The 25,841-nt window shown below is 35.0% G+C and overlaps 1 protein-coding gene across 38 annotated transcripts in view; it reads left to right on the top strand.

The window, feature by feature from the left end:
• The window catches only part of Rims2 (regulating synaptic membrane exocytosis 2), a 559,411-nt gene that overhangs the window by 79,973 nt on the left and 453,597 nt on the right, over positions 1-25,841 (top strand). For 28 of the 38 annotated variants that reach the window (XM_005316269.4, XM_005316270.5, XM_078016803.1 and 25 more), the window contains 2 exons: positions 18,108-18,140; positions 18,540-18,626. The exons of the other annotated variants lie outside the window; for them this stretch is intronic. In XM_005316269.4, coding sequence (XP_005316326.2) covers positions 18,108-18,140; positions 18,540-18,626 — 120 coding nt within the window. The remainder of the gene's footprint in view (positions 1-18,107; positions 18,141-18,539; positions 18,627-25,841) is intronic. 38 annotated transcript variants of the gene reach the window in all.

Here is a 25,841-nt window from a genome sequence, read left to right as displayed (position 1 = left end):
ACAGTAGCATTACCATTAGAGTCCCAGGAACCGTCACTATCAAACCAGCCCAAAGATTGATTAGTTAACATAATACAAGGTACGGAATCAGAGTAATTAACATGTATAGAGAAACACAATGTGTCAAATAATGAAACAGTAGAAAAGTTATCAATAGCTGCTACAGTATCCATAGGCAAGGTCGGTCAATCCATGGTAGCAGAGCCATTAGTAGTGAAGAAAAATGGAAGTACACCAGCCTGAGAAGTAACGGGCAATGGATATGGCCACGTCTTTACCACCGCCCAGAGGAGTCGTTCTGCAGCCCAGACGACCTCATGTCCGATCACCATCAGGAGAAGCATCAAGCACCTCATCTTGTTCATCTTCATTCTTCCTTCCTGACGGAGCTTGAGGAACTTTCCGCATGAGGCGCTCTGGCACCCACAACGGTTCCGTTCGGTCCTGTGGGAAAACACAGACAGAACCTCGTGCCCATGCCAGCACGGGATCAGGCCCATACCATTGTCCAGAAAGTACATCTTTCCACTTAACGTGCCCAAAGTTTGGGGCAGAGGGCGAACAGTGCCTAGTCGCAGCAGAGCGCCCTTGGATATCCAGATTCAAAAAATTAATAGTGAATAGAGCCAGGGAGAGGCGCTCTTTTGGGGTGTGGCCTAAGCCAATTCCCCCTTTTTGTTTTATTAACATCTCTTTTAGAGTCTTACGAGCGCGCTCTACAATACCCTGACCTTGTGGATTGTAGGGTAAACCATGGACAAGCTGGATACCCATCTGGTTGCAAAAGGAAGAAAATTGTCGTCCAGTATATGCTGGACCATTGTCCGTCTTAATGGTCTGTGGTAATCCCCACGCTGCCCAGGCTTCCAAGCAATGCGTGATAACATTTCCAGCCTTTTCACCAGACAAAGCAGAAGCATGGATAATGCCAGAACAAGCATCTACAGATACATGGACATATTTAAGTTTGCCAAAGTCGGGAACATGAGTGACATCCATTTGCCATATAGTTAAAGGCCGCAAACCACGAGGATTTACACCCACAGAAGAGGGATGATGTAAAATGATACAATTAGGACAATCCAATACAATCTGCCGAGCATCAGCATGGGAGATAGTAAAGCGCTTCTGAAGTGCTCGTGCATTAATATGAAATTTACTATGAAAGTTTCTAGCTTGATCTAAGGAGGAAATAGGGAACATCCAAGAAGGACGAGTAGCAAGATAAGCTTGGGCATTGCCAGCAGAAAGAGCACCCGGTAAACCTGTGTGGGCTCGAATATGCAAGGGGTAAAAACAAGCGGAGCGATTCCAAATCAATGTTTGAAGATGAAGAAAAAGGGAAGACATTACTCCTGATGTGTGTATGGGACCCACTGCTTCCAACACCTTTAAAGCTTGAACTACATAAACAGAATCTGAGATTAAATTAAAAGGAAACGGACATTGTTCAAATACTTTTATGACAATTTGCAGCTCCACCCATTGCGGATTGCCAGGAGCAAACTGATGTTGGATAGGAGGTTGATCATTTACCACATAGGCTCCAATACCAGTTTTAGATCCATCTGTAAAGATATTTGCAGCTCCTGGGATAGGCGTAGAAGAAGTGATTTTAGGGAAAATGATAGGATGTTCCTTAACAAATGTAATAAGAGGATGTGAAGGATAGTGATTATCTGTCTCTCCTGGAAAAGAGCATCGTAATATAGCCCAATTATCCAGGTTAGCACACAAAACTTGAATTGGTTGACACGTATAAGGGACAATCACAGACGTTGGAGGAAAACCAAAAAATTGTATACTTTGTTTTATCCCTAACATAGCTAAAGAAGCAACTGCATCAGGATAATACTCAAGGGATTTTCCAGGGGATATTCGTGGATGTATCCACAACAAAGGACCATCTTGCCACAAAACTCCAGTAGGTTGCCATACAGTGGCAAGCACACATAATTGAAGAGGCTTATCCTCTTGAAGCCTGCAAAGGCTGGCATGTTGTATAGCCTCCTCCACCCCAAGCAACGCTGACCTGGCTTCCCCAGCAAGATGTCGAGGGAAGTAAGATCTGAATCACCTTTAAGAATTTCATACAAGGGTTTTAATTCAACATTGGGAATATGCAAGTAGCCCCTAATCCAATTTATGTTACCTAATAATTTCTGAAAATCATTTAACGTATATAAATTATCAGTCCTAAGAGTTACCTTTTGGGGTGTAATAGTTTCACAAGAGATACTAGCACCAAGATAATCAACAGAGTCTCCTGTCTGTACTTTATCAGGTGAAATAAGCAAGCCCTTTGATTGTAGCAAATGTACTAAATCAGTGTAAGCCGCCTCCAACATAGGGAGTAACAGCTGCCTTACATTCTTTAGTACATTGCTCAAAAACAAGTTGCTTAATCAGAGGCATGGCTCTATCGGGATCACCAAAGATTTTTCCCGCAGCATCCACCATCCTAGCAACAAAGTCTGAGAAAGGTTCTGTAGGGCCCTGTATAATTTTAGTCAGATTGCCAGACACTTCTCTATTTGGGAGTGACTTCCATGCACGGATACAAATGTTATTAATCTGTTCATATACTTCAGGAGGATATCCCGTCTGTTGATTGGCAAACCTACCCTGCCCCAAAAGCATATCTTTATCCCAGGCGGGGCGTCCCACCGCATGATTTTGGGCAGCCTGCTCTACCACGCCCTCTAGCATAAATGCTCTCCAGTCCAAGTATTTGCCTGGGGAAACACAAGCGCGCACCAGACTAGCCCAATCTGAGGGGGTCATGCAAAATCTGGTAAGCCCCTCTACCTGAGTAAGAGTGAAGGCAGCATCTATACCATAAGTGCGAACGGATTCTGCCAAAGTTTTAATTATTTTAAAATCTAAAGGCTCATGGTATCTTCCCCTATTAGCGTCCTGAAAAACCGGGTATGCTAGTCCCATGTCTGTATTAACTGTTCTCCAAACTTGTGTATGAAAAGTTCTCCTGGAGCTTTGGACTCCCCTCACATATGAGGGCAGTGCAACAGGCACTGCATCTTCTTCTAAATTCTCAACCTCCTCCTCAGAATTAGATTTATCAAAATTAGATTTATCTCCCTTCTCACGGTAGGCTTTCATGCTTTGTGTCTCCCTTTTTTTCCTTTTCATTTTTATCTTACGTAGTTGCTGTAACAGTATGTCCAGGTCCTTAGAACTCTCCGAGCCACTTGTGTCCTCAGGTGTTTTTAGTTCGGTCAAGTCTGGATAGAGCCTTCTCCTATTTTTATTTTCAGGCTTTTTTGCCTTTTCACTACTCTTACTCTTAATACTCTCTGCCACTTTGCTATATGACCCCTCAGATTTTTCCTCATGTAGTTGTTCAAGAACGGCCTGACCCTCACCCACAGCTTCCTGGCATTTACCGTCTGCTATACATTCTCTAACCAATTTCCAAAGTGGTATAACGCCACTCTCTAAAGTACCTTGCTCATTAGGGAAATCCAGATCTCTCCCTAATTTGTCCCAGCTGGGAATCGTAAGACTCCCCGAAAAAACAAACCAAGGAGCCGCTATATCAGCTTCTCTTAAAAACATCTGCAAAGTACTATGCTTCACCCCAAGTCCTTTTGAACGTAGCAGCCCATCCAGGGCCAAAAAAATTGGGCTTGAAGAAGTAACACCCATAATGTTTTCAAAACTATGAAGAAAGTGAAAGTACAAAAGCCCCGCTCTCTCTTTATCTACAGAGGAGCGTCCTATTCTATTATTTTTTCCCCCGCTCTCTCTTTATTTACAGAGGAGCGTCCCGCTATTTGCTTGCGGATTCCCACTTTACCTGGGAACTTACCGGTGCACCACCCTGACTGCTGAAAGTTCTGGATCCTGGGTTCCAGGAATATTCTTCCCCATTCTGGCCACCAACTGTCTCGACCCCTCGCCGGCAAAGGAAACACGATACAGGATTCTTCTTTCAGCAGTTTACTCAGGACCTTTGAATCATGATGAGAAAACAGGAACAAGAAAGGAAAGAGTGCGAGCGGTCGGTCTGCCCTAGCTTAAGTACCCAGCCTCGCCAATGAACTAGCACCACATGGAGGAGTCTAATAGGTGCAGCGCAGCGGAAGCAGTCCAGAGCCCAGCCCCACAGCCTTACAAGGAGTTGTTTACTTCTAACAACTCTAACCGCTAAGTCATCAGAAGCAGGAGGCCAGCGCCATTTTCAGGGTGCGGTCGCCGGCTCCCAACACGGAGGTATCAACCTTCCTTCTATAGACTTAAATGAATAGTCAGTGCTTTTAACAAAAGCAGCAAGTCCTGTTAAAATTGTGCCAACCTTACAGAATTAATAGGATTAAATGAGTTAATATTTGTAAATTACTTAGAACAGTTCCTGGTATGTAGTAAATCCCTTGTGTAAATGTTCTAATACAAAAATAGAATAAAATTCCACAAGTGAATGACATCTATTATTAATATTATACACATATACATATGTACCAGAGGTTAAATGATTACTTCAAAAATTCTCACAGTGACAATAAAGAAATTCTGAAAATGAACTCTGTGAGTGTGTGTGTGTGTGTGTGTGTGTGTGTGTGTGTGTGTGTGTAGAGATTTATTATGAGGAATTGGCTCATGTGATTATAGAAGTTTGAGGATTCCCATAATCTGTCATCTGCAAACTACAGATGTAGGAAAACCAGTGGTGTGATTCAGTAGGAATCTGCATGCCTGAGAATCAGGGGAGCCAGAAGTGTAAATCCAAGTCTGAGGGTCTGAGAAGAAAGATATATTTTAGCTTAAACAGACAGGCAGGAATCAAAAAGAGTAATTGCCTCCTTCCTCTGCTTTTTTCCCCCCCTTTGGTGGTAGTAGGGATTGAACCCACTACTCTACTGGTGAATTATGTCCCCAGCCCTTTTAATTTTATTTTTAGACAGAGTCTTGTTATGTTGTGCAGGCTTGCTTTGAAATTGCCATCCTCCTGTCCCCAGCTTCCTGATTCTCTAGGATTATAGGTGTGTGCTACCTTGCCTAGCTGTGTCTTTTGTTTTATTTAGGCTGCCAACACATTGGACAATACCTATGTTGAGTAGGGTAATTTATTTACCCTAAATTTACCTTAAAATGCTAATCTCATCCAGAACCACTCCCCAGAGACATACCCAGAAATATGTTTAATCTAGGCATCTAGTGGCCTGTAAAGTGGATACATAAAATTAGCCCATCACAGTGAGTTTTGTGTGTTGTTTTATCACTATGACTTCGAAGGTTTTAGTTATTTAAATCAGTGTGTTAGTTAGCTTTTGCTGTGACAGTGACCTGAGAGAAATAACTCAGAGGAGCAAAGATTCATTTGGCTCATGGTTTCAGAAGTTTCAGTCCATGGTCAGTTTGCTCCATTGCATTGAGCTTGACCTGAGGCAGAGCATCATGACAGAAGGATGTAGCAAAGTTGCAACTCATGGTAGCCAGGAAGGAGAGAGAGAGAGAGAGAGAGAGAGAGAGAGAGAGAGAGGCCAGTTACAAGATGTAATCCATGTGCCCAAGACAAAGACATGTGCCCAGCGACCTGATTCTTCTAACTACAGCTCCCAACTGCCTACAATTTTCGCCATCTACCGGTAGTTCATATTAATTTGAACCTTTATGATCCACTACTTCCCAAAAGCCTCAACCTTTGAACATTGCTGTATTTGGGACCCAACTTCCAGTACGTGAGTCTTTCATACCAAAGCATAACAATTGGAAAAGTTGTTAAAATGAGTTCCCTTTCATAATTAGCTTCAAATTAATCTATTCTTGTTTTAATTGATCATTATTTTCCCATTTATGACTGTTTTCTCTTAGGCATTGAGAAAAAGACCTCTTGTATCCTTGTGCTCAGGTCATCAGATGATGTTTATTTAATGTGAAAATTTGCCTAAAGGAAGAGGTCTAAATTGGATATTTGATGATGACCTCTAATCTCTTCCTTCCTTTTTTTTAGAGCTAAAGAAACTAGTTAAATTCTCATCTGTGAAAAGAAGTGAACTAATAATTACTGAGCGCCGATTATATGCCACTCATACTACATGTTTTTATAGTTAAGAAATATTTTCTTTTAAATATAAAAGAAATAATAAAGCATGCAGTTATGCATTTTCATCCATTTTAAAACTTAATTCTAACTATAAATGTCATCAGTTTTAGTTACCATTTTTATAAATGGGTTATAAACTGGTTAAGTAACTTGTCTGGTAGTGAATGTTACAGCTAACATTCAAACCTGGATTTGCTTGCTTTAAAGTCTGTACTTTTCCATGTAATAATTGACAAGATTCAATTGGGGGATCGAGTTATTTCTTTATTAGCTTCTAATATGTCGCTGCCTCTCTTTTCTCACCCTTACCACCCTCATTTTCTTTGAGAATATATTACGGACAGAATATAAATACTTATTGTCTTTATTCCTTTCAAGTTATTTCAGAAAACCTTGTTATTTTAGTGCTCTCATATGTTGTGACGGCAGGCTTCTTTGTCAGCCATCCTGTTCAGCATAAATAACCTGTGCTATGTCAGCATGATTTATTGCTGCTACTTCCTTTCTTTATGTTTTGAGTAATTTTATCATAAGAGGATATAAAGTGTTTTAGACATGTGCAAATGCCTGAGTGACTAGAGTAGTTCCCATAGCTGTTTGGCCAACTGCCTGTGGATAGTCCTCCATTTGATTGCAGGAAAGAGAAGATAGGAAAACAAATTAGGTTTCTCAAACAAGATAGGTATTTTGAACTATGTCACCCTTAATGAACAGGTGGTGCTAATTACAAATCATTTTTTTTAAAAGGACTTTCAAAATGGATTTACACCCAGATGTGTGATGTTGTTTAATGTATTACATAAACTTGTCTATAAACAAATGATACACTGAATGGATTCTTTGTTTTTAAACCAGATGGCATCTTAAAATATTATAATATATATTTAATTAGTAAGAGAATTTGGAAAATAGAGCCAGAAAAAATACAGTCACCCATAATCTTGATAACCTAATAGAAACATTACATTTTGATATAATTTGTCTTTTTAAAAAATCTTATGCATTAAAAACCTTAAAGCTAATCATCCAGATAATATCATCGTAACATTTCTTGTGAACTCTAGGTTGTATGATTTATAATGATAATGCCAAAGAATTTTGAAGTGCATGTTTGTCCCATTGTGTGTATTCATTGATCAGATATAGATTTCCTCCTAACACTGATCAGTTTGTTGCTCTTCCACTCTGAATTATTATTTTTACTTTTTGTGATGCTGAAGATTAAACCCAGGATCTCACCTATTTAGGCAAGCACTCTATCACTGAGTTACACCTGCAGTCCCACTCTGAGTTATTAGTTCTTATAATCTACTCTGGAAAAAGTAATTTTTCTTTCTTTTTAATGTACTTGTTTTTTACATGTAAAAAGTAATGACCCTATTCTTTGTGAGCAATTTTTAGATTTTTGAGAAATATATTTTTCTGAACAATTCTGTAAAATAAATGATAAGTTGGGTGTGGTGGTGCATGCCTGTAATCCCAGTGGCTTGGAAGGCTAAGGAAGGAGGATTGTGAGTTTAAAGCCAGCCTCAGCAAAAGTGAGGCACTAAGCAACTTAGTGAGACTCTTGGTCTCTAAATAAAATACAAAATGGGCTGGGGGTGGGGCTCAGTGGTTGAGTGCCCCTGGCTTCAATCTCGATACCCCAATACAAAACAAACCAAAAAGATAATTTTAAAAATGCTTGATGCTGTGATAAATTACAATATTTTTGGGTTGTTTCTATAGATACAAACATTAATCTTATTATTTTGAAACCAATTATTTGCAGTTGCCCTGATAGCACAGCTAATTATGTTGCTGTACTTAAACTTATTATGTAGTTCAGGTAGTTAGAAACTATAGAGAGCTATTTTCAGTCTCACTTAGGCTACCATGTAGATCAAACTAAAATGTACATAGATCATAACCATGTTATGACATCCATTTGTCCTTATTTTTACTATGTACCAAGTATTATTCAAAATTCTTGTATCTCAGAGATTATTAAGATAGAATCCTTTCTTTCAGAAGGTTCATTTGCAGAACATTATTAAGACATTATTAGTTCTCATAGCATTAGTCTCCAGGATATTAAAAAAACCATATATATATATATATACCCCATATATACCCCCCCCCCAAAAAAAAACCCAACTAAACAAAGCAAGCAAACAAAAAAAATCCCCAAATAATTACTGAGTGGGCCTAAAAACTGAACAGACATTTCACAAAAGAAGAAATATGAATGATCAAAAATATATGAAAAAATGTTCAACATCTAAAGCTATTAGAGAAATGCAAATCATCCCAGTCAGAATGGCAAGAATACAAGTAACAATAAATGTTGGTGAAGATGTGGGGGAAAAGGTTCATTCATACATTGCTGGTGGGACTGCAAATTGGTGCAACTACTCTGGAAAGCAGTATGGAGATTCCTTAGAAAGCTTGGACTGGAACCACCAGTTGTTCCAGTTATCCCACTCTGTGGTATATACCCAAAGGACTTAAAATCAGAATACTACAGTGACACAGCCACTTCAATGTTTATAGCACCTCAGTTCACAATAGCCAAGCTATGGAACCAACCAAGGTACCCTACAACAGATGAATGAATAAAGAAAATGTGGTATATATATACACAATGGAATATTACTCAGCCATAAAGAAGAATAAAATTATGGCATTTGCTGGTAAATAGATGGAACTGAAGAATATCATGCTAAGTGAAATAAGCCATTTCCCCAAACCCAAAGGAGAATGTCTCTCTGATTTGTGGATACTAATCCATGACAGGGAAGTGGGGGAATATTTTCTTATATTCAATGTATGAGTTCATTGGATTAGACAAATGGGAAAGAAAGGAAGGGAGCCAGGATGGGAACAGAAAAGATAGTAGAATGAATGGGACATATCTTTACATATATCATTATATATGAATACATGACAATGTAACACCACATCATATACAACCACAATAATGAGATCCAAAAATTGGTACAAGTTGCGTTTATTCTATGTATGTATAATATGTCAAAATACACTGTACTGTCATATATATTATATCTAGAAAGAATAAATAAAAAATAAAAAAGAACATTATTAAGATTGTGTCACTTTTTTTATCTAGATCTTATTCAGGTATTTTCACATACATAATGTATTCACAAAGTTCTATAGTTACAAAAAGTATGCAGTGAAAATTTCTTTTCCATAGCTCTTTCCTCCTTTAATCTCCTTCCCCTGGAGAATATTTCAAAGGGATTAATAATTTTTTTGAGTTTTGATATGAAAAGAAAGTTCAGATTTGGAAAGGGTGTTCTCATTTATTGTATAACCACTGTGTGCCTCACACACAGATATGTGCACTTCTACATCTTATTTAAAATACTTAGTATCCTTTACTTGGTATTATCACAATTTTATTAATTACAAACAGAATGAAATAAAGGCAATTGCTGATGAGCACATAAATACCAAGTGACATAACTAAGAGTAGGATCTAGGTTTAAGTTCACCTGAGTCTGTTCTATTTTTGAGGTATTTTATACAAAATGAATGCTTTGGAATTCTAACAGCATTTATGTTAAAAAGTTTTTTTTTTTTTTCCCTAAGAAAATGGTTAGGAAACTCCACGCTGGAGCCAATTGGAGCCAGATGGCAAAGCAGAAATGTGGTAAGAGGGGCACCAGGTCAGAGAGGCAAAGATGGAAGGGTAGGTTTGTAGCTGAGAAATAATTTAATAACTGAAACAAATTGTACGTTTCAAAATTCTGCTCACTTGGTACATATTTTCCAGTTTGTTTTTCTCCTTTTCAAGTCATAGACCATGGTAGTCTTAGCGTAAAATAGTCCTTTCCCCTTTAATTGTCATGATTCACAAGTCTCTTTCAATTTGTGGTAGCCTTTTTCTCCTTTCTTGTTTTCATAGTTTTGACATATTTTAAGAGTTCTGATCAGGTATTTTGTATAACATCCCTCAATTTAGGTGTATTTTGATGTTTTATCATGATTAGACTGGGGTTAGGGAATTTTAGGAATGTCATAGTAGTATTCTCTCCTATCAGAAGGTTAACTTTGATCTTGTGGTTGGGTGCTCTATGTCAGGTTTCTTTGATATAATGTTGTATTTTTTCTCTTTCCATTCTCTGTTGCTTATAAGTGAGTCAGTAATTACAGTTCCCATTTAAAAGGAGAGACATTATGCTCCACCATCTGGAGAGAGGATGTGAATGACATTGTGAACATATATGAAAACCAACAAGTAATTAATAAATATTTTTGGGGGAAGTGCTTGAGGCTATTAATTTTGCCCATTAATGTTAGCATTCATTAGTGAATCTTAGCTGTAGCAACTATTATGATTTTACAATGGTGATTCCTGTTTTCTTCATACCTTTTACATTTATTATCCAGAATTATTCTGTGAAGAAGATATGTCCTTTCTTTGTTTATTTCTTTATAGGCATTCATGGGAATTTATTTTTAGGGGAGGTTATAATCAATACTGTTATTTATTTTGGCCTCAAATTATCCCAGTTTTGGCCATTAGGAGCTCTTTTAGGTTGATTTCTGTTCCTTTTTGACATGCTTTTTTGTTGTTGTTGTTGTTGTTTGCCAAACACTTCCTTACCTTTTGACATTGCAAGATAATCTAGGTTCATCTTCATTTTTTTTTTCTACCCAGCTGGATAATCAGCTCTTTCTTCAAGTATTCTGGGTTCCTTTGATTGGAAAATGGTATTCAGAAACCAAGATCTCTGTGCTGGGTATACTTGTCACTAATGGGGTGTTAGATTCTAGGTTCTGTCAGTGGACAAAATAAGGAAATACATGTATGTATACTAACACATATCTATATTTATTTTTGTATATCTATCTGTGCAAATACCTGTCATCTTCCTTTATATTATGTAAATATACATGATTTCAGAGTGGTTTCTCTAACTTTAATGCTGCAGATAGAGTTCATTCTATCTGCCTTAGTTTATTTTTAACTTCTGTTTCTGACAGTGTTTTAGTCAGCTATTTTGCACTGACTGACCAGAACAACTGTACAGGAGAAAAGTTTATTTAAGGATTCATGGTTTCAGAGGTCTCAATCCATAGTCAGCAGGCTCCATTCCTTGGGACTGAAGGTGAGCCTGAACATCATGGAAGAAGAGTGAGGCAGGGGGAAGCAGCTCATATTTTGATCAGAAAGCAGAGAGAGAGGTCTCCACTTGTCAGATACAAATATATACCGCAAAGCCATGCCCCAATTCCTACCTCTTGTAGCCACATTTTACCACTCCAATTACCACTCAATAAATCCCAACCAGGGGATTAATTCACTGAATAGGTTAAGACTCTTACAATCCAATCATTTCCTCCTCTGAACCTTCTTGCATTGACTCACATGTGAGCTTTTTGAGGGATTCCTCACATTCAAATCAAAACAGTGAGAATCCTGGCTTTCATTATTTATAATATATCTACTTATTGTTCAACCGCAGTATACCTATAAACCAGTTTCAGAATTGGTAGCCTGTACAGTTTTAAAACAAACTTACCAGACTACAGTGTTTATACATAGTTTTTTTTGTCTTTGATATGATTATCTAGTTGAAAATATTCTTTCTTAATGTTTTTAGGGCAGATTCTTTTTCCCCAATCCCTGTCAAGAAAGCTGTATTAAATATTTTTTCATACAGTTAGATTAATTTGTCACATTCTGCATAGCATCTGAGGATTTCTCTGTTCCCCTATTTGATTTTTTAAAAATTTACATAAGATTTATTTTTTGTGATGCATAGTTTTGTGGGTTTTGAGAAATATATGATCAGGTATCCAGAAACACAAAATTAGAACTGTTCCAACATCCTGAAAATTCCCTTGTGTAACCTCTTTATAAAAGTCAGTGACTCTCCTTTCCATTGAATGCTGGTACCACAAATCTGTTTTCTGCCTTTTACAGAATCTCATATTTCAAATCCAATATTACATAATTTTTGTTTCTTCACATTTTTCTCTTAGCAAAATGAATTTATGATTCAGCCATGTTGTCCACGAGTCAGTAGTTCATTCCTTTTTATTTCCCAGTAGTATTCTAATATATGGCTTTATCATAGTTTATTCATTTACCTGTTGAAAAATATCTTGGTTATTTCTAGTTTTTTGGGGTTATGAATAAAGCTGTTATGAATATTCACATACATATTTTTGTGTGAAAAAAGTTTGAGTTTAACTTAATACCTAGAAAATGAGATTTCTAGATACTTTGCCTTCTCCCAAAACTTTAAAATTGCTGTCAATATCCACAAAATAACTTGCAGAGAGTTTGGGATAGCCTTGACTCTCTAGATCAAATTGGTAAGAAATGACATCTTAAAAATATTAAATCTTCTTGTCCATGAACATGATGACATACCTGTCTCTATTTAAATCTTTGATTTAAATAGAGGTATGTAGTTTCCTCAAATAGATTTTGTGACTCTTTTTCTTGGTGCTAATGTAATGGTGATATCTTTTAAATTTCAAATTTCAATGTTCATTGCTTGTATATAGGAAAGCAATTGGCTTTATTAACTTGCTAAAAGTACTTTTTTAATTCCAGAATATTTTTGTTGATTATTGGGGATTTTTTCATATTGAAAATCATAGATGTTTATCAAAGACAGTTTATTTCATCCTGTTATTCTGTGTTTCTTTAATTTCCTGGTTTTGTCTTTACTGCATTAAGTAGGACTTCCAAGATGATGCTGGATCAGAGTAGAGGGATAGGACACCCTTGCATTGTTCCCCCGTCTGTAGGGAAAAGCTTCTAGTTTCTCACCAGTGAGTATGATGTTAGTTGAAAGTTCTTCTTCTTCTTTTTTTTTTAAAAAAAATAAGATTGAGGACATTTGCCCTATTTTTTTTTGTTGAGAATCTTTTAAATTTTATTTTTATTGTGAATGGGTATTAAATTTTGGCAAATGCCTTTTTACACCTGATGTTTCTTCCTTAGACTATTGATGTGGTGGATTACTCTGATTTTCAGTTACAGAAGCAGCACACTTGGGATAAATCCCACTTAGTCATGGTGTACAATTGATTTTATTCACTGTTGGAGTTTGTAAGAGTTATTGGTCTGTAATTTTAATTTCTTTTAATACCTTTGGTTTTGGTATTTGAGTGATGCTAATATAGAATGAGTTAGGGAGTATATTCTCACTTCCATTTCTGAGATTGTAGAAAATTATTAGAATTTCCTTTTTAAATGTTTTGATATTTTGTTGAACTCAGCAGTGAAACCATCTGAGTCTAGTTATTTCTATTTTCAAGTTATTAATTATTTACTCAATTTCTTTAAGAGATGTACACTTATTTGATTTATATATTTCTCCTGTGTGAGCTTCAGTACATTGTATCTTTCAAGGAAGTGGTCTATTTCATCAATATTATCAAATTTGTGGCATAGAATTTGTTCCTAATACTTTTATTATCTTTCTAATGAGATCAGTACTGATGAACTACTCTTTCATTTCTGATATTAGTAATTTGTGTTTTTTGTCTTGTTTATCCTAGCTAGGTGTTTGTTAATTTACTGGCCTTTTCAAAGAAGTGGATTTTGGTGTTACTGACTTTGTCTATGGAGTTCCTTTTAAAATTTCATCTGTCATTTTTATTATTTTTTTCTGTTTATTTTATATTGTACTTTTAATAGTTTACTGAGGAAGAAGCTTAATTTGTTGATTTTAGAGACGTTTTATAATATATACATTGAATTCTAGAAGTTTCTAAGCTCTGCTTTATCTATATTGCATAGTTTGATAGGTTGCATTTTCATTTAGTTCAAAATATTTTTAATGCATTTGAGACTTCTTCTTTGACACATGTATTAAATAGAAGTTGTTTAATATCTAGATATTTTGGGATTTTATGCTGTAGTTTTGTTATAGATTTCTAGTTTAATTCCATTGTTAACACAGAGCATACTTTGTGTGATTTGTATTCTTTTAAATTCATTACAGTGTATTTTATGCCCCCTCCACAAGTGTTCCGTCTTGGTGATTGTTTCATGTTAACTTAAGAAGGATGTGTGTTTGCTATTATTGAAGCATTATAGGATGTTAATTAGATCCATTTTGTTGATAGTGCTGTTTAGTTCAACTGTATCTTCACTAATTTTCTGCCAGCTGGACATATCACTTAATTGATAAAGGTAGGAAGAGTTTAACTGTTATAGTGGATTCATCTTTTTCTTGTTGTGGGTATATCAAGTTTTGCCTACTATACTTTGAATCTTTGCTGTTAGGTACATGTAAGTAAAGATTGCTATGTCTTCTAGGGGAATTCACCTCTTTATTATTATGAAATGCCCTTCATTTCCTTGATTATTTTCCTTGCTCTGAAGTTGGCTTTGTTTGAAATGAATGTAGATAATTTAATTTCTTCTTGTTACTGTTAGTATATACATCTTTCTCTATCCCTTTACTATTAGTCTATTTTTAAAATATATATTTAAAGTGGATTTTTCTATATATAACAATTGTTGTGTTTTCTCTCAAGTTTTTTCTAATTGCCTTTGTCTAGTTTTTTTGCTGTTTGAGTGGGATAAACTGAGGTGTAAATTCTTCAGCATTATATGATTTATTCCTTTTGAAAATTATATTTAAATCTGTTTTCCAGTTTAACAGTGTTTAGAGGTAGGACCTTACGAGGTTAATTAGGTGGTTTAGAGGGATTGATAACAGTCCTCATAGAAATGAATTAGTTACATAAGAGAGGGTCATTATAAATCAAGGCAACCCTTGTTGTTTTGTATTTTCCACATGCACCTCAGCAGAATCCAGCAATTATAAGCAGAATTCAGCAATTATAGTTAAGTGTTTATACAGATAAACAGGTTTCTGCTACTGGGCCTCTGCTCATGGTAAGCTATGATGCTCTGTGTTTGCTCATCAGTCTGTCTGGTTTTATGGCAGCCATTTGGCCTGTGACTTTAACTCTTCAGTGGCTCTAGGGAGAGTTGTTAATTTTCAGTTTATTCAGCCCTTTTATTTTTTTTTAGTGTGAGAATATAAATGACAATTTCCAAGCTGTTAACTGGTTGGACTGGAAATTAGAAGTTTCTCATAAACTTTTTGGAATGCAAGAACATAGGAATCATCGTCAATGTTAATTTTCTGTCAGAGAAATATGTGAAATAATTACCTTTTCATATTATCAATTCTTTTTTAAAAATTTATTTATTTTGCATTAAGATTCTTAATACATCATTATACAATGATTTATCATATCTCTTATTAGTCAATTCTTAATTTATTGTTTCAACATGAATATTAATTATGTCTGCATACTTTCAGATTTGATTTTATCTAAATATTGGCAATAAGGATATGAATAATTTATATTCAATAATATTTAAAGATATATAAAGTATACTGCAGTATGTATAATATGTATTTTATTTGGGAAGATTATACAAATGTTTATATATTTAATCTGTAGGTATTTTGTAAAGCCCAGAAATGATTTCTGGTTTAGTAATTAAATTGGAAACCAAATTAATATCAATGTGTTCAGGATAAAAACTTTTATCACTGATTAAAAGCAACATGATTTAAAAAAATCTTATATATTTCCCTATCTTGCTCTAGCTTCTGCATATGTGATTTTTGATTTTTGAGTTTGGCTTTTTTCATTTAGCATGATATTCTCCATTCATTTACCAGCAAATGCCATAATTTAATTCTTTTTTTTTTGATGGTGCTGGGGATTGAACCCAGAACCTTGTGCATGGGAGGCAAGCACTCTGCCAACTGAGCTATATCCCTATCCCAATTTCATCCCTTTTTTATGGCTGATTAGAACTCCATTGTGTGTGTGTGTGTGTGTGTGTGTGTGTGTGTGTGTGTGTGTCTCTGTGTGTGTGTGTATACCACAGTTTCTTAATCCTTTCATCTATTGTTGGGCATCTGGGTTGATTCCATAATTTAGCTATAGTGAATTGTGCTGCTATAAACATTGAGATGGATATATTGCTGTAAAATGCAGATTTAAAATCTTTGGAGGAAATACCAAGGCATGGGTCATATGGTGGAACATCCCTAGTCTTTTGAGGAATCTCCATACTGCTTTCCAGAGGGATTTTAGTAGTCTGCAGCCCCCCAAATAATGTACAAGTGTACATTTTCCCTACAACCTGCCAGCATTTATTTTGTTCATATTCTTGGTCATTGCCATTCTGACAAGAGTGAGATGAAATTTTAGTGTAGTTTTGGTTTGCATTTCCCTGATTGCTGGAGATGTTGAATATTTCTTCACATATTTAAGAACAACATGAATTTTTGCATATTAACACAAAGGACTTCTTCAGGAAATATCTTTGCATTTACATACTTATTCAATATTTGTTTTTAACATATTTTGATGAGCCAATATGGTAGTCTTTCTTTGCCTTATCTTTTTGTTTATTTATGAGTTGTTTTATTCTAAAGAGATTTTTGCCTTATTTTTGAAGAAATACGAAATCCTAGATGTCTTAGTTTTCTTGTGTTTGATTACTTCTATGCTATTTGGTGATAAATAAATCTTTTAAACATGAATTCATTATGTGACTATATTTAAATAATAGATTATGTGATTTTAGCTCTAGGATATAACTTTCACTCTGAAGTTTATGCAGAGAATACATGATATTCTTTTATGGTTGATGCAGAGATACATAGTTACCAATTATATTCATTCACCAGTACATAAAAATATATAATATAATGGTATGACTCTTTCATTTATTGCTTATATCATTAAAAAAAGAAATACTGTAAAAGAAAAGAAATTTGATCTTAAGAGAAGATTTAATTTACCTTATTGCTATAACTTACTAACTAATGAAAGTCCTAGTTAGTGACCAGATTTAGTTATCAATTCTTAGTCTTTAAGAAAGTGAAAGCTAATGAACAATTGTTGAGTGATGTACTTCTCATGACCAGTTCTAGGCAAATTATTGGAAGCCAGATTTCAGAAGTCTTCACTACCTTGTGCCTAATGCTTCTTTACCTTTTAAATATCCAGTCATATTTTGTTTTGCTATCCAGTGTTCTATATTGGTCTAGTTTGCCTTCTATTTCCTGAATATTGTGAAAATAGTATATACACTAGTTGGTCTGCAGAAGGACGAATTTAACCTTAATAAAAGCATACAACAAGGAGTGAATAACACTAATGCCAAGATTGATTCATTTAAGGGTATCACATGAGGTGAGATTTTTTTTTGTTTTGTTTTGTTTTTTAGTTGGGTGTGTCTGTTCATATCATATACATAATGATTTTAATGCCTACTTATGGATCAGTTTCTGTGATTTCATAGATTTGGCAATATAAAAATTAATTCTTATCTAAGAATTAGCAGGATTTCTTTCTGTATATGGTTTTAGATAAGACTGTTGAACCTTATAGGACTGAAAACAAAGCACTTGATTTGATTATAGTTATTTATATAGTATTTATTTAAATTTATTTTTATTATGGTATTTGCGAATAATTTAACTTACAAATATTTTAAATTTAATATACTTTTAGGAGCTACCTTAATTAAAGAGACTGGATTCGTATTTTCCCAATTCTTTTTTATTTACTTGTTTAAGCACTAAAAAAATCCATTTGTAAGGCTTTTAAAAATTCATTCATAAAATTCTATTTTAATTAAAAGATTTATGTCTTTATTTAAACTTATTAAAGAATAAATTTAGAAAGCAAAAAAGGAAGTCTATTTTCAGGTAACTTAATATACATTTGTTTAATATGTTGCCCCAAAAGTATCATTTTAAAAGCTTCAGTGGCAATAAAAATATGCAGAAAACTGTAGGACTAAATCATTCTTTTAAAATAGTATTAGAATTTTAATATAAGAATCAATGATTTAACTTCTTTTTTATATAAAATTGATTGAAATGTGTAATTCCAATAGACAGTGAAACACTAAGTTTTTATATGTAACAACCCTAATTTTTCATGTCCATTATATATGACCACAAATCTGTAGAGAGAAATTTCTTCCTAGTACAGTGCACTCAGTTGTGCAAACTTATTTTTTTAGGGTCAAAGAAGAATACAAACCACAACCGACACAGTAAGTAAATGTATTGAGTGCAGTAGACTTGACTTCTGTAATTCTGCCACATTCTGCTTCCTGCACCTTTGATGGTATTAGCTTACACTAATACTGGATAGGCTGCAGCTAGTGTGTCTTCTGCTTTCTGACTCTCTGGCTTGTAAGAGAGCTGCCTGCAGCTTCTTACTTCATCCACATAGTGACTGGATGTAGTTTTTTGCTGCCTGCTTGTGGACTGGTTAAGTGTTCAAACTTGATTTCCCTATATTCTGACTGCCTGGATGATAATTGGAGCTCACATTTCCATTGGCTGTAGCTTTTGTGCCTGTGTATTTTTATTATTATGGATAAGAAAACATCTAATCTACATTGTTATTCATTTGGTTATTCAGTTACATTATTTGCTTATTTAAACAGGTGGTTTCCCTTTAGTGGGATCACTGAACTGGTAAATAACGTTCTTCAGCCCCAGCAAAAACAACAAAATGAAAAGGAACCCCAGACGTAAGTAAGCCGATCTATATAGACTAAATATTATCTTTGATAGTATAACATATTTATAAGTATTTATTAAAATACTGCCCTTGGAATAAGAATAGTGTGCCCATACATAGGAAGATTGTTAGGGTAGATTTTTGATGTTTCTTTTAAAATTATTCCTTGGGAAAAAAATATATATATACACACACACACAACACACACACACACACATATACATATATAAATGTATATGTATACACACACATATATAATATATAAAAGGAAGAGATATTTTTTCCAATTTTAGTGTAAATAATGTAAAACCATATTTGTCCAGTAAAATATCTTTCTCCAGTAACGCAGTGTATTACAGAATGTGCTGTTTTCAACAGACGTTCTAGAGGACATTAGAGAGGTACTAACTTCTAAATTCAATCTTTGGTCAAATAGTTTTGGAAAGGTTATTTTTAAAAAGTTAAGCAGGTTTCTTTATTCTAATAATTCTGAAACCCCAAATATGCTTCAAGTATATTAGGACATATGCTACATAGTAAACTTTTTGACCACTGAATCTTGTTTCATTGAATAGTTTTGGGCTATAAAGTATAATTTGAGAAACATAGTAATTTATTCTCACATTGTCCTGAAACATTAAAAACATGTTAATTCTACTTCTTTTAAACTTAAAAAATTCTTTAAAAAGTTGTTCACAATTCATACTTATTCCAAAATTGTGTAAGAGAAAAGTAACAAGTCATTTTTGCTTATACCCTATTGACCCAGACTTGTCATAATGCTCTTAACTAAGTGCAAGGAAGTCTAGAATGTCTTCCCATGTTCTCAGGAATATAGGCAACCTATAATGAGCAGTAATAATATCCACTAAAGTTAGCTTATATTTGATTCTCATTTATTTCCTTAAGTGAAAATTTCATAATGCCCAAAGTTGAGATTTGCCTGAGAAATACCTTTTGCAATAAGAATAACTCTAATATTAGTTCCCACTGTTGGCATTGTTGGTTCTACTAAAATGCTTTAATGATTAGGATCAATGTCTAATTTTTTAAGGATGAAAGGTTAGGGTTAATAACATGAAGATAATTCAAATATAGAAGTGTCCTCGGGAAGGGAATTTGCCATTTGCAGTGTTTCAAGGTATAGTTATTTTTATCAGTGGGATTACAGGTAGATTTTTGCCTTCTCTTTGGTGCCAAAGAAAAACTACAGAAGATTAAGAGCAATTATGGTGAAAATATATGAAAGCATACTAAGAAACTTTTGGTTTATCACTAGGGATGCTGTTATGGCTTAGGTCTGGAATGTTCCCCAAAGTCTCACATGTTGAAAGCTTAGTCCCCAATGCAATAGTTTTCAGAGGTGGAGCTTTTGGGAGGTGTTTGAATCTTGAGGGCTCTGACCTTATCAGAGAATTAATCCATTCATAGTTGAATGGACTACTAAGAGGCGGTGGATACTGTAGGCAGTGGGTCCTAGTTGGAATAAGTTGGTCACTGAGACCATGCCCTGCAAAGATTTTTCTTGTTCCTGGTCTTTTCCTTCCTCTCTGCTTCCTGGTTGCCATGAGTTGAGCAGCTTTCTTCCATTATATCCTTCTACCATGATGTTCGGCCTCACCTCAGGCCCAAAGCAATGGAACCAGCTAACTGTGGACTGAAACCTCTGAAATCGTGAGCCAAAATTCAATCTTTTCTCCTCTAAGTAATTTTTCTCAGGTATTTGTCACACTGATGGAAAGATAACTAATATGGAAAATTAGTATGAGAAGTGGGGTCATTGTTGTGAGTACACCTGATCTGTGGTTCAGAAACCTTTGGAACTGGTTTGTGAGAGGAGTTTGGAAAAGTTTGGAAATGCAGGACAGAGAAAACTTAGAATATTGCAAGTAGAGCTTAATATATCATTCTGATGTGAGTTTAGAAGATCAGAATGCCAACAGGAATGTAGATAGTAAAGACTGTTCGTATGAAATTTCAGATGAGAATGAGGATAATTGGCAATTGGACTAGAGGCCACACGTATTACATTCTGTAAAAGAACTGGCCTACATTTTTGTCCATGTCCTTTGTATGAGGCTAAATTTAAAGGTAATGCGTTAGTTAATCTGGTAGAGGAAATTTCAAGACAGTACAACGTTAAAGCACTGGCCTTGGTATTGCTGGTGGCTTTTAGCCAAGTTTATGGCCATAATCAGCAGCAAAAAGCAGAGCAGAAAGATTGAAAAACCTTTCAGTTTTTCCAGAAAAAGGAGTATAAAATTGGGGCTAAGGAAGGTGTAGTTGCTGAAGAAGTTATGCCATTAAAGAGAAAGGAAGCTGGGCATGGTGGCACATGCCTGTAATTCTAGCAACTTGAGACAGAGGCAGGAATATTACAAGTTTGAGATCAGTTTGGGCAACTTGGTGAGACCCTGCCTCAAAAAAAAAAAAAAAAAAAAAGAAAAAGAAAAAGGAAAAAAGGCAAGGCCAGTAGATTGGGGAGAGGGAGGGAAGGAGAAAGGAAGTGTTTTGTACCTAGATAATAGGAAAGATATCTTGAAGGCATCTCAGGAATCAGCAAGATATTATCCATCTCAGGCTAAAGGATATAAAATTGAAAACTCATTTGAAAGACTTTGCTTTGAGAAAAGTATTCTGGGGCACCATGCTTAGATGTGACCACCTAGGCAGTTTTCTCCCCAGTATTTGTTTCACTGTGCTCACCTGTCCAGGCACTCAGAAGCCACTGCAGCAGTGGTACAAGTGGGCTGCATTACTGCTCTGCTGGCAGCAGACCTTGGTGTCATCCACATGGTTGTTTTGCAGGAGTTATAAGGTCATGGAGGTTTCCACCAGGATGTTAAAGAAAGGCCTGGCAGGCCAGGTAATTTGTGTCAGGGTCAGAATTCTTACAGGCAGCCCCTGAGAGGGCAATTCATGAAGGTGTGAGAGTGAAGCCAAAGTTGCAATGGAGACATCAAGAAGTAAGAGATAGGAATGTGGAACATCTACTGAGGAAGGCTGAAGGTAGAGAGCAGAGCTAGCCAAGAGAGAGGCCTTGTGGGCTGCAACTAGCAAGGCTGTTGGGCAGGTCCTGTACCAATCCATTGGGGCCCACATCTTGCCACCATGTCCCCTGGATGCTGAATGTGGATTTAATGTTTGCCCTGCTGGGTTTTCATTTTGATTTGATTCTCTCCTTTCTTTCCATTCTCCTATTCCCCGTTTTTTTTGGAATGTGCCATTTTATGTTGGAAATATGTAACTTGTTTTTTGATTTTTTTTTTTTTTCGTAGGGGCTCACAGCTAAGAGTTTGCCTTGAGTCTCTGGAGACTTTGGACTTGGACTTTTGAGCAATGCTGGAACCATTAAGACTATTGGGACTCTAGGTGATAGACTCAGTGCATTTTGCATTGTGAGATGGGCATGAGGCTTTGGGGTTCAGAAGTGCAATGTTATGGTTTGGATATGGAATGCTCCTCAAAGTCTTATGTGTTGGGGACTTGGTCCCAAATCCAACATGTTCAGAGGTGAGGCTTTGAGAAGTGATTGGATTACGGAGGCACCAACCTTATCAGTGGATTAACCCATTGATAGCTGAAAGGACCACTGGGTGGTAGTGGAAACTAGGTGGTGGGGCGTGGTTGGAGGAAGTATGTACTTGGGGCATTCCCTGGAAGGGTTTTTTGTCCTCGGCACTTCTCTCTTTTTCCTTCTCTCTCTCTTTGTCTGTCTGTTTCCTGGCTGCCATGGTATGAGCAGCCTTCTTCCACCACACCTTTTTGCTATGATGTTTTGCCTTACTCAGGTCCAAAGCAATGGAGCCAGCTGGCAAGGACTGAAACTGTGAGCCAAACTAAGTCTTTCTTCCTATAAGTTGTTTTTCTCAGATATTTGTAACAGGGACAAAAAATCAACACAGATGCTGATGTACAATAGTAAAAAAAAAATAACACTTAACCAAAGAATCTTAAAAAGAAGGAGCAGAGATTTCAAAAAAATCAATCCTCTTTTGTTCTTGGGTGGAGGCTTTTTCTAAGAGTCATTGGTTAGCTGTTTCTTCCAAAGATCATGTTCATGTTCTTTTGGAGGATTTTGAAAACTCCATTTTAGGGTTTCTAGATGGACTTATTTGCAACAGCCCAGAGAAAAGGTTTCTTTTTAGTTGTGAAATGTGAATCTGAGAATCAACCTTTTGAAGCTTTTATTGAAGTGCTAATTGTTTACATGACTTATTGTAGTCTGACCTATCAAGAGTCCAGGGAAATTTTTATTTCATATTTCTTCAGAAGAGTTTAGGTTATAGAGAGTTGCTTATAAGGATGTTTTTTAAAAAGACTGCTTGTATCTGTTGATGATAAGACAATGAATCACAGTGATTGCCTTTGCTGTAATACTTATATTAGTTTGCAATAGACCAGAGTCAAAAGTCAGTGGTGAAAATTTGAAATACATGGGGATTTATTAATTCATAAGGATTGAGAGCAGATGAATCCCTAGAAGGGTTGATCTAATTGTTTTGAAAAATAATCACAATAGAAATTGAAGGGCTTTTGAGAATATTGTCAATTTAATTTTAATTTTAGAATTCTATTTCTTATTTCTACCTTTTCTGAAGATTGAGGATAATATGCAAAAAAGGTTTTTCATGTAAGCTATGCACTTCTTATTGGTGCTTGATTAGTCATAGAAGCTGATATGGAGTCACGAAGTGGTGAAGGCTGTTCCTGCACATAGATGTTTCCAACTTCAACACTTCAAACTGAATAATCTAGAATTGACTGCATCTGTTACCTTAGAACCTCCTTAAATTCCTAGTGGCTCAAGGCAACATAAAATAAATTAACAAATAATGACAGATTTCTTGTTCACAAATGCTTTTTAGAAAAAAAATTAATAAAAGAAGAAAAATGCTTCTTCCTAAGTACAGTTTTTATGAAAACATAATGTTTTTAATGAAAAGTACATAAACCAAAAGTTTGTAATTCTCACTGAATTGTTGTATAGTGAATATACCAGAAAATTAGCACCAAGATCAAGAATCCAAATGTTATTACTCCTCTAGGATGTCCTCATGCTTCTTTCCTAGGAGTACTACCTTCTTTTCCTAAGAGTAACCTACATTTTGACTTCTATCTAGCATGTTATTTTCTATGTAGAATAATTATTTTTGCCTGTTTTTATTTAGAATTTACACAAGTGGAATTATACAAAATGTAGTCTATTTGGTCTATGTTATTTTTGTGTAGCCTAATATTTGTGAGATTCTATTATATGATTGCATATAGTTGTTTTTCATTTGTTCTCATTGCTGTATGGTATTCTAGTATCTGAATATACTACAGTTTTATTTATCTGTTTTATATTGGTAGATATTTGGGATTATTTCTAATTTTTTGGTTCTTAGTAGTGATGCCGTGTACATTCTGATGTCATTATTATTGTGTGCCAATTACTTTGGAGGAGAATTTTATAGTTAATCGTGAAACTAAAGTACTTCAGCTAATTAAAAATATTTTCAAATATTAAGGCTAGTTACTATGTTAGGGTCTCTATAGCCCCAGTTTCTTAATTGATAATGCTATATGTATTATTTGTTGATCATGCCTTACCTTTTGATGTTTTGGTGCCTCTTTATCTGGCCTAGAAAAAGAGAAAAGGGATTTCAAACAGAACATCACAGAGAAATGACATCTCTGTGTGTATCATGAAATAATTCAAGGTTTACACCTAACCATTAACTGAGATGAAGTGTAATTAAGTTCACACAAATTATAAAACATGTAAACACTGTGATGCTTTCTCTCTCTCTCTCTCTCTCTCTCTGTGTGTGTGTGTGTGTGTGTGTACACACACACACACACACACACACATATAATTTTTTTAAAGATTAAGAGTGCATGGTCTTTTATCTAGGCAGCGGTGTATAAAAGTGTTTTACTCCATAATGTCTTCTTCAAGGAGGTATTTTATTTTGATTAGGCAGAAAGCAGTTGAAAGTAAAATCATAAGAATTAACTCAAAATGAATTTTCTACTTATCATCACCTTTTAAAAAATTTAGAATTGAGTTTGTTAAATAATTTTCTTCAAGAAGCAAATTTCAGAGAAGTGATGATATACCATTTCCTCTTGGAGTCAGGAAGTGGTATCTATATATTGAGGGTGAATCATTCTCTAATTACAATAATACACTACAAGTGTATTTTTAGTTTTTAAAATCTCAACCTCTAACATCAGGGTTATTTCATATTGTGAATGGAATAATAATAATTTCAGTTCCAAAGATTAACTATCCAGTGATTGTCTCTTTCTTTTAAGATGAAATTTACCTCAGCTTCATTGCCTTTTGGATATTAATTATGATGACATAATAAAACAGGGAAGGAAAGCCATTTATTCAAAGATATGTATTAAAGAGAACTAATGATTTATGTAACCTTTTAATGTGGTTATTTGTTTTGTACAATACTACAAAAATATTTTTTGAGATGTATTGTTGCTCTAAAAGCAATGAAACTTCTGATTTATTTGGGATAGTTTTGTAATATTTCTCAGTGATACATTACTAATTTCTCTAACTTATAATGTAAAAAAACTAAGTCAGATATCAGATAATATGGGAAATAATCTTTGACATGGAATTTCTTCCCCAAGCTGCCTTTCTACCTTCTTCTATTGTATTTTCCTTTTTCCCTTATGCATATCTTATTCCAAATGAGAATATGTTCAGTTTCCTGAATTTTTATCTGCATTTATGCTTGCATATGAAATACTTGAGGCTAAAATTTATTACTCATTTGATGCCTATCAAAATTTTTCCTATCCTTCAAGGACAAGATATGGAAAAACTAAAAATTTTCCCTCCTTTATTAAGTTATGCTGATGACATTCTCAATTAATGCCTCTTTTCTTTGTGCTCTAGTGCAGTTTTTCTTATATATTTATTCAATGTATGTTTCAATTGACTTGTGTTATAATTGTCTAATATTTATACATGTCCATATCTATCTTATTTTTACTGATAACAGGAACTGAATAATATTCAATTTTATAGTTTTACCTATTAAATAGTACACACAATACATTATTCATCATTAATTCCAACACTTAGTAAATATTTATTGAGACTTTGGTTATGGGCCCTGTATTAAACTAATCACTAGGATAAAATTGGAAGAAGAAACACACAGTAATCTTAATGAATTATATTTTCTAATTACAGAGTTAGACATAATTGGGT

This window comes from Ictidomys tridecemlineatus, chromosome 7 (genome assembly GCF_052094955.1).
Source record: "Ictidomys tridecemlineatus isolate mIctTri1 chromosome 7, mIctTri1.hap1, whole genome shotgun sequence".
In the NCBI taxonomy this organism is placed as follows: domain Eukaryota; kingdom Metazoa; phylum Chordata; class Mammalia; order Rodentia; family Sciuridae; genus Ictidomys; species Ictidomys tridecemlineatus.
The sequence above is the reverse complement of the archived record's forward strand: the minus strand, read 5'-3'. Positions and strand labels throughout refer to the sequence as shown.